The sequence below is a fragment of the Setaria italica genome, chromosome IX, assembly GCF_000263155.2.
Source record: "Setaria italica strain Yugu1 chromosome IX, Setaria_italica_v2.0, whole genome shotgun sequence".
NCBI classification, from domain to species: Eukaryota; Viridiplantae; Streptophyta; class Magnoliopsida; order Poales; family Poaceae; genus Setaria; species Setaria italica.
In genome coordinates this window covers 56,142,252-56,153,626 of record NC_028458.1, presented here as the reverse complement: position 1 = coordinate 56,153,626, position 11,375 = coordinate 56,142,252, and the positions used below count along the sequence as shown (strand labels likewise).

Below are 11,375 nucleotides of genomic sequence, written 5' to 3'. Positions count from 1 at the left end.
GGAAGGCTCAGCCCACACAGATACTCCTCGCCATCACTCCCAAGTCCCAAGTCCCAACCCCTTCTCCTCCCTCCTCACGGTGGCAGCAAGTACCGAGCGCGAGCGGCGACGGCCGACGGCGTCGAGGCGTGGCGGGCGGCTTTGGCGTAGCGCATCAGCCCTCGCGCTCAGCTACGCGTGGGCGTGACGGCGCGGGAGTCTCTCGAAGCTGGGCGAGCTTCGTCCTCCCCGACCTGCGTGCGGAGTCCCTACTCCCTACTGCCTCGCCGCCGCGCATTCTCACGGGCCACAGGCGCTGCCGTGAGGTCTTGTTCTGTTCTCAATTTCTCAAAGATCGTAGATTAGGCTTCTTCCCAGTTTAGGATCGATTTGAAATAGAAACAATTTCTTGTCGATTTGTGAATATTAGACCAATATCATATGAAGCTTCGAATTAGTTGTATTGAACCTGTATGCTTAATTTTGAATCTGTTATATGGGTAACAATTGGTTTGCCTAAGATTTATCTTCGCATTCAGCTTCCGAACAAGGCAACCCAGCTGCCAAAGGGAGTGGGGTTGCCATAACCATAATGCAAGCGTACTGTACATCATAATAGTTGATTCCTATTTGCTAGATTACAGAACTCGTTCACCCACACTATTAGTTTTCTGGATCCACAGCTGGATGCATATGTATGTCCTGATCTCTTGCTACTCTGAAGTTTGGTCCAATCTCCATGGTTAGTTTAAGTGCTTAACACTCTTATTTAAATGCATCTTCAGAGCTTCATGCATCCGGTGATGGTTGTTTGTTGTGCAGCTTGCAGATTATTTCAGTACGAAATACATGTACTGGATATTCATTTTTTTTAGCCTAGGTATTGGGTTTTTATGGTTTTGACCTGTGGTTCAATATTTTTATAACGAAGGAAAGGTTTCCTATCATCCGACAATTTGTATTAACTGTCGGATTTAGTGACCGGCGGTCCACCTAGGGGTACCCAGATGGTTGATTTGTAGGCAGAGAGGATTGCAAGACCATGAACTTGATGGTAACGCAAGGCACAAGACACAGAGATTTATACAGATTCGGGCCGCCAGTGTAGCATAATACCCTACGTCCTGTTTTGGGGGATTGTATTGCACCCTGCGTTCGGGTGTTGGTTGTTGTGTTGAGGGATTGAATCGGTTCCCCTCCTAGGGTACTCCTACCTCCTCTTATATACTCCGAGGGGTAGAGTTACATGGCAGGATCCCTAGTCGGTTACTATAGATGAGATCTAGTCGAATTACAATACGTGGGGAGCCCTAACTGGACTCTATCTTCTGCCTTCTTCATCAAGTCAGGCTGGCCCATTAGTGGTCGGCTGGGCCCTCCGTGAGGGTACCCGGATATCTATAACCGTCAATGGTATTCACTGATACAAAACTGAAGTTTCAGTCGACAAATTTTGTATACTGCATTTACCGGCTATACTGTCCTTGCCAAATGCACCATACGAATGACACGCACGCTACTACAATGTTTGACTTGTGTCTTTGCTGTATTTTTGCAGTGTTGAGCATTTGCCGCACGATTGCTATAGTTCTTTATTCTTGGAAGCCTTTCTTCTTGAGTCTTGACTATTCCTGATTGAAGCCCCAACCTTTTTGCAAATGAGTGCCGGTAAGGAGTACTGATCCAGGGTTGACCTCCTAAGCACAACCTTTTTTGTGAATTTTAGGCATCTGTTACAAGTTACAAGATTTAGAGCTGCCATTCCTAAGTTGCAGGATTATATTAATATGAAGATCTGAATATCAATATGAATTGTCACAGGTGGTGCTTTTGGTGGAAATAGGGGGGTGAGGCCTGTACCTCCCGAGAAAGGTGTATTCCCATTGGATCACTTGCATGAGTGTGACTTCGTAAGGCTGCAGTCTTTCTTCGTATATTACCACTGTCATTGTATATTTCTATACTTGTTATATGAATGGTGACTGTTCTAACAGGAGAAGAAAGACTATCTTGCCTGCCTGAAATCTACAGGATTCCAGTCTGAAAAATGCCGGCAGTTCTCAAAGAAGTATCTGGAATGTCGGATGGAGAGGTTACTATGCTCAGTGTCTTATTGTCTTATTGTTTTTGGCATATATCAATAATTTGCTAAACCTAGTTCTGCGCTTAGCATGCATATACTGTAAAATTAATGTCCCTGTGAAGGCATGCAACATATTAATATGTATGAATTGGTGTTGAAGTGTCGGTAAATGTACAAGTTTCTGTATAGTTGCCCTATTGGTTGTAATTAATTATTTGTCCTGCACTCATAAATGCTTTCAATATATTTTTTTTTTCAAAAAATATTTCAATAAGATTGCCAAATATGTTCTCTTTTGGGCACTTATGCAAGCTACATCATGTTCTGATCTATTTCCAGTTGTTGAGTAAAATAATTGCTATGTCTACATTAGCCTATGGCAGCTAGTTTGGCCTCCCAGCATGTTGTTTGCATCCTCAGGTGCAACACATGTGCCGTTTGCCATATCGGTGTTGGGTCGGGTCGGGTTAGTGTTTGGCAACCGAGTGAAGCAACCAGTATGCCAACCAAAAGTGGGCAGTTAGTTCTCAGGACACATTTTTGTGCAGTAGTGATTATTTTGAGATATGACATTTCACTTTTTAAATTGGGAATGCGTACTGGCACTGGGGTGAGCTCTTACCAATTTTGATCTCTGAAGTTCAGCATCTGAGCTCATAACAAGGTGCAGTTTGCACCAAAATGTTTGCATTTTTTGCTTCTTTTTCTGTTTGCTGCTGCTCTTTCCGATAAGATTCCAAACCATTGTTCCCATGTGTGGTGTTATAATTTCTGAATTTATTATGTTCCTCAGAAACTTGATGGCGAAGCAAGATATGTCAGAGCTTGGGTTCAGAAATGTGTACGAAGTGGACACAGCTCCTGACAAGAACGACAAACTGGAGAGCCCTCCTAATGAGCCAAAGGAGAAAAAAATAGCTGCTTGATTTTGATGTAACTTTTGTACGATTCTGATGCAAGTTATTCATCCAGGAGAACTGTTGAGATCTGTAAAAAACAAAGAAGGGTATACTAAAAATTTAGGAACCAATACTGAAACTTATGCATTTGCTGCTTTGACGTTCCTAAGAAGATATTAGGGGCATTTGTGTTCATACCCCTGCTTTGAAGTGTAATTGTGATATTATGATCCATGTACGATTAAGGGCTGAAGATTATATTAAACATACATTTCTGAATACAGCTTTTGCCTTTCTCCCATTCAACTAGTTGAATGCCTCTTTTTCTTCCTATTTATAGGAAAAGACGCATTATCAGCATGTTAAGTTCTTAAGTAAATTGTTTAGGGGTGTCACATGGGGCCTTAGTTATTAATTTGCAGTTTCATATCCCTAATCGCTACATGAATTTCGCCAAAAAAAAAAGAAGCTACTTGAGATCAAAACATTGCTAATCAGTGTACAATGCAGTTGAGGCCACCCACAAACGGTGGACTAGCTGTCCAGACAAATGCCTCTCAGGTTACTTTTGGTTACCTGGCAGTCCAGCTACCAACACTTGAAACGAGCTCTTCATGGGCTTTTGGTGCTCAACCTCAGTGTCTTCTTTTACTGCAAAAGACAAAGCTGAGCAAACGGGGACCAAGCAAGCTGATGATGGCAAGGGACACCAAAAGGTTAGTGATTGTGCCATGGGTATTCTAATATTTTACCAGCTGATCTCATGGGCCATCGAGTTTTGATTTGTTTGCTCTTTTCTTTCTTTCACAATCTGCAGAGGCAGGTGCTTCTTCATCTGCTCACGCAGAACGGCAGAAGTTGAGAAGGCTGATTGGGCGCTCCTCTTATGGGTTCTGCTATAAGGCCAGGCATCGCACCAATTGTCAAATTTGGAGGGTCTGGACCAAAAGGCAGAACCATATCTGATGTATAACATACTAGTTTGGTACAAATGAGGTGAAGATATTATGTGCCTGCCATGGCACTCACATGTCCCTGGAGAAAGTTCATGAGGCATGCAAGTGATTAGATGCCCCAGCCCAAGAAAATTGTGCAACTTTGTCAGCATTCCCTGTTGTTGACAAGGCAGCGTCAGCTGAAAACTAATTTGCCGGTCTCAGAGAGCATGCTTTACTTATAGTCGCTGCCCTTTCGTGCCTATATCACCAATTCAGTGTAATACTGTGTTCATCACATATTGACATAGAACTATGCAAAGTTTAGACGCTTGATATTGAGCTTTGTTTGAGGACAAAAATTGTGTACCTTTAGATTTCTATATTACGAGCACGATTCAACTAGTTCTGAGTTCCCTTGAACCATCTAGAAAAATGAGATGCTTAGCCAATTGGTGATAAAGCAAAATATTCAGCACATTATTTGAACTAGATAGATAATTACTTTGGAAGTTTATCAGGTTTTCAGAGGTTGGGTTCTATAATTCCAACTGTGTCCCCCATGGTAGTGCATTTTTTCTGCATCTGGAGTCAGAACTCCATATTCTAAATTCCTATTCCCATCAGCATGTATATGGTGATAGACTGGTAGTATTTTAAAGACAATTAGGGCTCCAAAAATTTTCAGCAAACACCTGTAGGTCTTAAGCATTATCTGATCTTGGAGCAGACGGGTGCAATATGAACGGGCGAGTGCTGAGACAACCAGCACAGCACATAATCATCATACAATGTCACGTTCACCTAACCTACTTCAAAGTCACATATTCCGTTGGAAGTACAAGAAGCTCAGCAATTTCCTGTCCACTGCACTGCACTGCACCAAAGCCATTCATCCTCAACTAACAAGCCTTTTACACGATGTGTGATGTCCATTTATGGGTCAGCAATCTTCAACATATTCAGGCCACTAATCTTCCAACTCTGCTGAGTAAGCAGATAAATGTCAGTGTTACTACACAGATCAGTCCAGACTTCAAGTGATACACAAGCTGGGTAGATGGGATCACCTCTTAACTCTTTAATGTTAACCACACTGACACTCCACCCGCTTTGTGTTCTCTAATAGCACCTGTTTCAGTACAATGGTGTGATGATCACCAATCACCATGTATATCAGAATGGGGCACTCAAGGGGCATTGAGAAGTTTCAATGTGTCAAAGTCAAGTAAACGGGAAACAACCTAAATCATTTTCAAGTGTACGGTGTACCTCTAGGATGTAAGTTGCAATTGCTTTGCACCCTTCTGTGGCAAGTCCCATTACATTTTCAAATGTATCCATCGGTAATTTTGCATCCATCTGCCAAAAAAAAAATGACTCTGAGCTGCTTCCATTTGGTGATAATCGTTATGCAGCAAACCATCGTAAAAGAAGTATTTCACAAGGGAAAAGTTGAAATGTATAATTTTTGTTGCACATAGAGAGACTTTCAGGAGTTAACAATTTGGAACAAGAAGAATTCTTGATCTTTTTACCTGCAGAAGAGTTACTTTGTCCATCTTTGAAAGAATACCAACGGTGACATCTGGACCCCCAGCACTGTCTTCTATGTAATTCAGATCTGACATAGCACATTAGAATCATTTGAGTTTGTTTGTACCATACGATTATTAGCTTATCAAAGATATGACAAAAATAGTGAGGTGTCTTAGTGTCTTACCAAGCAAAGGAGTAGAACACAGATACCCATCACTACAAGATGTGACGATGTCTCGCATTGGAATCCCAGCATCTGAAAGAGCTAGTGTTGCAGCATTGATGCATGCTGACCTTGTTCCTGATATACACATGGTCATGCCCCAGCATGACAATCATTTTTAAGCACAAAATATGATTAAATCATTTTAAGCAAGTAAAAGAATAATATGCCATAGCATGACTGAGCAATATAGCAGTAAAGAATAATATGCTATAGCATGACCGAGTAATATAGCTAAGGGGACATCAGAATAGGTATGTTCTCCAGCATACCTCATATGCAGAGCATAATCTAGATTTACTCAGTCTATGGAAAATAAATAGCCTTGCTTGGCTTCCTTTTACGACAGAACCCAAAAGAAGTACATTCCAGAATAAATAATAGAGGGCAGCACGCTTGAATGAGGTATGCTCATATGTAGAGCATAAATCTAGATTCTCCAGTACATTCCAGAATGACCGATTCTCCAGCATACCTCATATTCTGGAGAATCTAGATTTCTGGAAGCCGATTCCAGCATGACCGAGTAATATAGCTAAGGGGACATCAGAGTCTGGGAGCCTGGAGACAACTTCAACAATCTGAAAGTAGGAAGGCAGCACGCTTACCACCATCAGCTTGAAGAACTTGGACAGATATATCAATCTGCAAACAAGTAATAAGCATTGAAAGTTAGCGATGGTATCATTCAAAACTGAAGTTTTTTAAAGGATGTGGACTAAATAGAACTGACCTGTGAGCATGGCATTAAATGTGTTAATATGCTTGCCCTCCATTGTCTGTCGAATAACAAGAGAAATTTCTGTTGATCGCCTGCCAGATGATTGTAGCTTTAGTTCACTACTATAGTGATATGGGAAATCAGACACCATGTAAATTCATGCAACCTGAATTCACTTTGCACACTGGGTGTTCACCTCAGAAGCACTAAAGTGAATAACTAAATTATACTGAAGCATTATTTGCCTATGTTACACCAGATGCTACTATTGAAATTTCTGATATTAATTATGACTTTGCTCCTGATATGGCATGGAAGTGGGGAATTTGTAGAACTGAATTTACATAAATGAATACCAATCTAAAGGAACAGTAGCCTAGACATGATCACTACATCTAGAAATTGCAGAATTTAATGAAAAATCATCATACCAGAGCTTGAAAATCCCATGCGCGCGTGAGAATATGTTTATTACTTTTCCATCAAAAATTTAATTAATGTTTTATTGCATAATTAGCTGAAAAGTATAAATTTTCCACCACTGTACAACTAAGATGCACTCTGATTAAATGGAACAAACTAGAAGTTCAATTAGAGATTTTCTCATGATTAATTTCTGACCAACATTGATTTTAATTACGAGTTATTTAATTTAAGTTTCTTTGTTTTCTGCCCAATGATGATGCAAACTGAAACTTATGTGCATGTTATTAATGAGGCCAATGTAATTTCATGCTTATTATGTGTATTTTGTTATACTATGATTACTGCTGAGAATGTTTTTTTTTTTGAAAAAGCTACTGCTGAGAATGTTGCAGCCCCTCAATTGCACTATCCTTCATGGAAGGAGAATGTGCAAATGGTTCTTGGGTTCTTAGACCTTGATTACTCACTAGGTGAGGATAAACATGTTGCTCCTGCTAGTGGCTCTCAGGACTATGATGTTAAACTTAAGGAGCATGATGACAACTCTGGCCAACATAATCATTAAGCAGTCGATCTCAGTTCCGATAAGGATGGTAGGAGCTTGATGCTAAGAAGTTCCTAAACTCAATTGGGGAGAATTTCACAAGCTCCTCTAAGATTTATACCAACATTCTTATCAGGAAAATGCTTACCTCAAAGTGATGGACAAAGTGGAACCAGGAAGGGTCCGTGTAGATATAGTGATGGTAATGACATTGACATTGCCACAACTACACCAACCCTTTCCTTAGCTAATCAGATAGACGACGCTCTAGGTCTCCTTTTGAGTAACCTTGAAAGGAGCATACTAAGCTGGTAGAGATGACATAATGGAACTCAGGAGGAAACCATCAAAGATGGATATCCCAAGTGCTTCCAGCTCAACTACCATGTCACATATTCACATAATATGTTCCCTGATTCCACTTTGCCAATCATAGCATGAAGTGAGCATTTTTTTTGTTTAAGGGTATTAGCATAAGTCTTAGAGGAGCTTTTGAAATTCGCCTAAACTAATTTCAAGAACACCTTAGCTCAAGTTCCCTACCATCCTTCTTATCAATAATTGCTCCTCTTGTGCCAACTGACATTGACTGCTTAAATACCATTTTGGCCATCCTGTTGGACATCTCCCACTTCTTAGAGTCGCCATTATACTCCTTAAACATACCATTATAGTCTTGAGTGCCGGCAACAAGAGCAACAAGCTTATCCACACGCAGTGCACGAGTTCTGCACTCTCCTTCCATGCAGGATAGTTAGTGCTATTGAGGGGCTTGATGGCACTTGGGGGTAGAGGGGCTACATCTTTAGCTGAAAAGAGTAATGATGTACAAAAAATACAAAAAATAAGCTTGAAATTAACCCTATGCTGGTCTGATTAATATCATGTACATAAGTTTCAATTTGCATCAACGTTGGGAAAAATAAATTAATTAAATATTCCATCATAATTAAAATCAACGTCGGCTAGAAATTAATTACGAACAAAACTATAATTAAACTTCTCTTGGTTGCATTTAATCAGAGACCATCTTAGTTGTACATTGGTGGAAAACTATGATTTTTTTAATTGATTATGCAATAAAACAGTAATTAAATTTGTTGATGGAAAACAAATAAACATAAAACATTCAATAAATAAAAGTAAACTCAAGTTAGCCTGAAAAACAAAAGCGGCCCATAACTCACATGCACAGACACGGTCCAGCACCGCTGAAACACGCCGTGCTGCTTTCCCGATGGCCAAGAGGCAGCACATGCAAGTTGGGCGACCAGGGGAACCCTGCCGCTGAGTCTAATAATTCAATCCAGTCGAGCAAAACCCTAGCTTATTCAGTCTCTCCCTCTCTCCCCCCGATCCACTCAAGCGGCACTAGCCGGTAATGCGCAGTCATGGCCAATGGCGCCACTGCGGTTCCTCTCGTAAATATACTTGTAAGTTCGCCCTCTCGAGGAGGCTCTGAACTGCTGGTTTACATTAATTAGGGATAAATCTTTGCTTGCCAAACTCAATATCCGATGCCCTTGATGTAGAACTCGGTGCCTAACAAACAAGCTAACTTTCTTTTGAAGAACAAAAACAAACCAACTGATTAATCTCGTTGCTAATCCTCTGCTACAGATGTGGGCACCTGGCCATGTCACGCTTCTTGCAACATTGGCGTCCGCAACAGTTACACTGTTACAAACACAGTGGTCCTGATCTGACACCCATATTTTGATTGAGCATCCTAGGAAAGTCAATCGTATTTTGAAAATAGTACCCTCAAATTAGAAGGCAGAAACAACACAAAGACATGTCAAAAACACGAGAAGTAGGGGAAAAGAAGCTTGCTAGTAAGGTAAATAGAAAAATAATACAGATTTGCTATGTCAGAACTCAGAAGTTTGTTTTGACAGTAAATGAACCTATTATTGCGATCCCCAAGGACTGGAACAACCAACCATTTTAATCAGATTTTACTGTTCAAATTGGAACATACCTGTCACCTTTCGGCTTTCTCCTCCAATCTCCTGTACTGAATTCTGCCATCCTATACTCACAATGAACCTGCAAAAACTTGCTCAGGAACAAATCATAAAGGAAAAGCTCTAACTGAGGAATGCACTTGGAGTGAAACTTTACCAAAGCCTCTTTGCTGTTTACTTGCTGACCTTTGTTCTGGACCTACACGAACAAACCAAGAGCATGAAATTTAATTAGACAGTGTTCAATTTCACTGAAAAGTGAACAGCTCTTCCTGGTAGCACAACACAGGGTTCCCTGATTTAGTGTGTAGTCTAACAGGAAAGAACGCAAGTGATTCAAATTTACAATTTCCATGATTCCAAGTTCTCCAGTATATCTTACTGTGGATGAACATTGCATGTTCTACAGCCCATAGGCAATCATGGATCTTAATGGTTTTCAAACATATTTCCAAAACAGTAAACCAGTTTTCCCAAATAATCCCCACATTCACTCAAAAGGACTCCTGAAGATGAATGTTGACTAAAGATGACCCTGGTAGGGGGTCTATGGAATTGGAATCACCTCTCGAGGGCCGTAGACAGCGGCGATGACCCTGGTGTTGCCCATCTCGAATAGCGCGGACCTGCCCCGACCAAAAACACCAGCAAAATCAGATCAAAAGCGAGCACCACACATGACATCTCTAAAGCAGAATACCTTCACAGGCAAATACCACCACCGTAGCCCTAGTCGACAGCTGCTCCCTTTTCCCCCCGCCTATAAGCGTCGGAGCCTTACTCACCCGTCGGCCCGCTCGACGACGCCGACCTCGCCCTTGAGCAGCCACATCTGCGCGAAATCCAGCAGCAGCACCGAGTGAGATTGGGTTACGCGTGAACCGTGCGAGGTAGGGCGGTAGGAAGAGGGCAAGTGTGCGTCACCTCGTTGGGGCGGCGCCCGTCGACGCGGAAGCCGGTGAGGGGGGTTCACGTACTCCATCGCCGGGTTCGCCGCTCTCTCTTTGACTCTTTGTGCTCCGGCGACGGCGGACGCGCTGCAGCGGCCGCGGGCGAGGGGTTTATGAGGGGGTTTTCCTTTTTTTTTTTTTTTGAGATTCGGTTTTTTTCCTTCTGTTCGGCTGTGTGCCTGTGTCTCTCCTGGCTGGCCCTGGAGCTAACAATTCCGGCCCGCCTCTTTATCGAGCCAGGCTTGAAAGCTCAGATAGCCCAAGTCCGATCAGGCTCTTCCCAAGCAAGCCCGGAGACGATCCCTACGTAAAACCAGACAACGCAAAGCCCAAATACAAATCGTGTGTTTCGAAATTGCAGAGAAAAAAATTCGCCCCATATGTTGGGCTGCCTCTGCTTGAGGATGTGGCTCCAGAAAATGATGCCACTCTCCTCTTCAAAAAAAAAAGAAAAAAGAAAAATGATGCCACTCACTGCATGTGAACGTCGCAACCTGCAAGGGCAAAATGTCAGGTGTGTCGTTCAACTTCCACGCGCACACGTTATTCCAACAGTGATCCAACATTTCACATGCATTGTATTGCATTACAACACAAACAGAATCCAAAGTCTTGCATGAGGGAAAATGAAGTACTCCTTCTTGCTCTACTGATCAGAAAACATTTATTAATCCACAGAAGCAACATTGTTGATCAAAACCAAGCATCAAGATCACATGATGCCACACGCACGTCTAAAATGTTGGAACCACCCTCCTTATTCATGACAACTTTGAAGGATCACAGCTTCAGGTCCAGGTCCAGGTCCTGTGGATCATCGGAGTTCTTGCAAGTGGGCTCCACCGATAGGTTGCGGTCGCCCTCTCTCTTCGAATCAACATATACATCTTCCTACAAATATTAGAGTGCCGTAGTCAGTGAATTTGATAACCTATGCAGTTGAATAGCAAGCACATACTGATGAGCTCCTTCCCTACAACGCTTAAGTAATTCAATGTTCGGATGAGCATTTAGCATATCATTGCTTCACCAAAAAAAAAAAACATGCACATTGTATTTCATGCTGCTATCCAAGAAGGACAATGAACCTGTGCTTTAATTTGTATGAA

General features: G+C 41.8%; 1 protein-coding gene and 1 pseudogene across 1 annotated transcript; one reads left to right on the top strand and one right to left on the bottom strand.

The window, feature by feature from the left end:
* Positions 1 to 67: 67 nt before the first annotated feature.
* LOC101758252 (cytochrome c oxidase assembly protein COX19) lies at positions 68 to 3,242 on the top strand. Its single transcript, XM_004985637.3, has 5 exons — positions 68 to 305; positions 1,538 to 1,647; positions 1,801 to 1,889; positions 1,974 to 2,071; positions 2,856 to 3,242. Exons 2-5 carry the CDS (start codon positions 1,638 to 1,640, stop codon positions 2,986 to 2,988), a joined length of 330 nt encoding a protein of 109 aa, XP_004985694.1. The 5' UTR covers positions 68 to 305; positions 1,538 to 1,637; the 3' UTR covers positions 2,989 to 3,242.
* Positions 3,243 to 4,577: 1,335 nt separating this feature from the next.
* On the bottom strand, positions 4,578 to 10,377 carry LOC101757838 (annotated as a pseudogene).
* Positions 10,378 to 11,375: the final 998 nt, after the last annotated feature.

What these genes read in the sequence shown, in the direction of transcription:
- LOC101758252 (XM_004985637.3), top strand. An exon ending in ACTTGCATGAGTGTGACTTC is followed by an intron (nt 1,890 to 1,973) that starts GTAAGGCTGCAG and finishes CTGTTCTAACAG; the next exon opens with GAGAAGAAAGACTATCTTGC. An exon ending in CTGGAATGTCGGATGGAGAG is followed by an intron (nt 2,072 to 2,855) that starts GTTACTATGCTC and finishes TATGTTCCTCAG; the next exon opens with AAACTTGATGGCGAAGCAAG.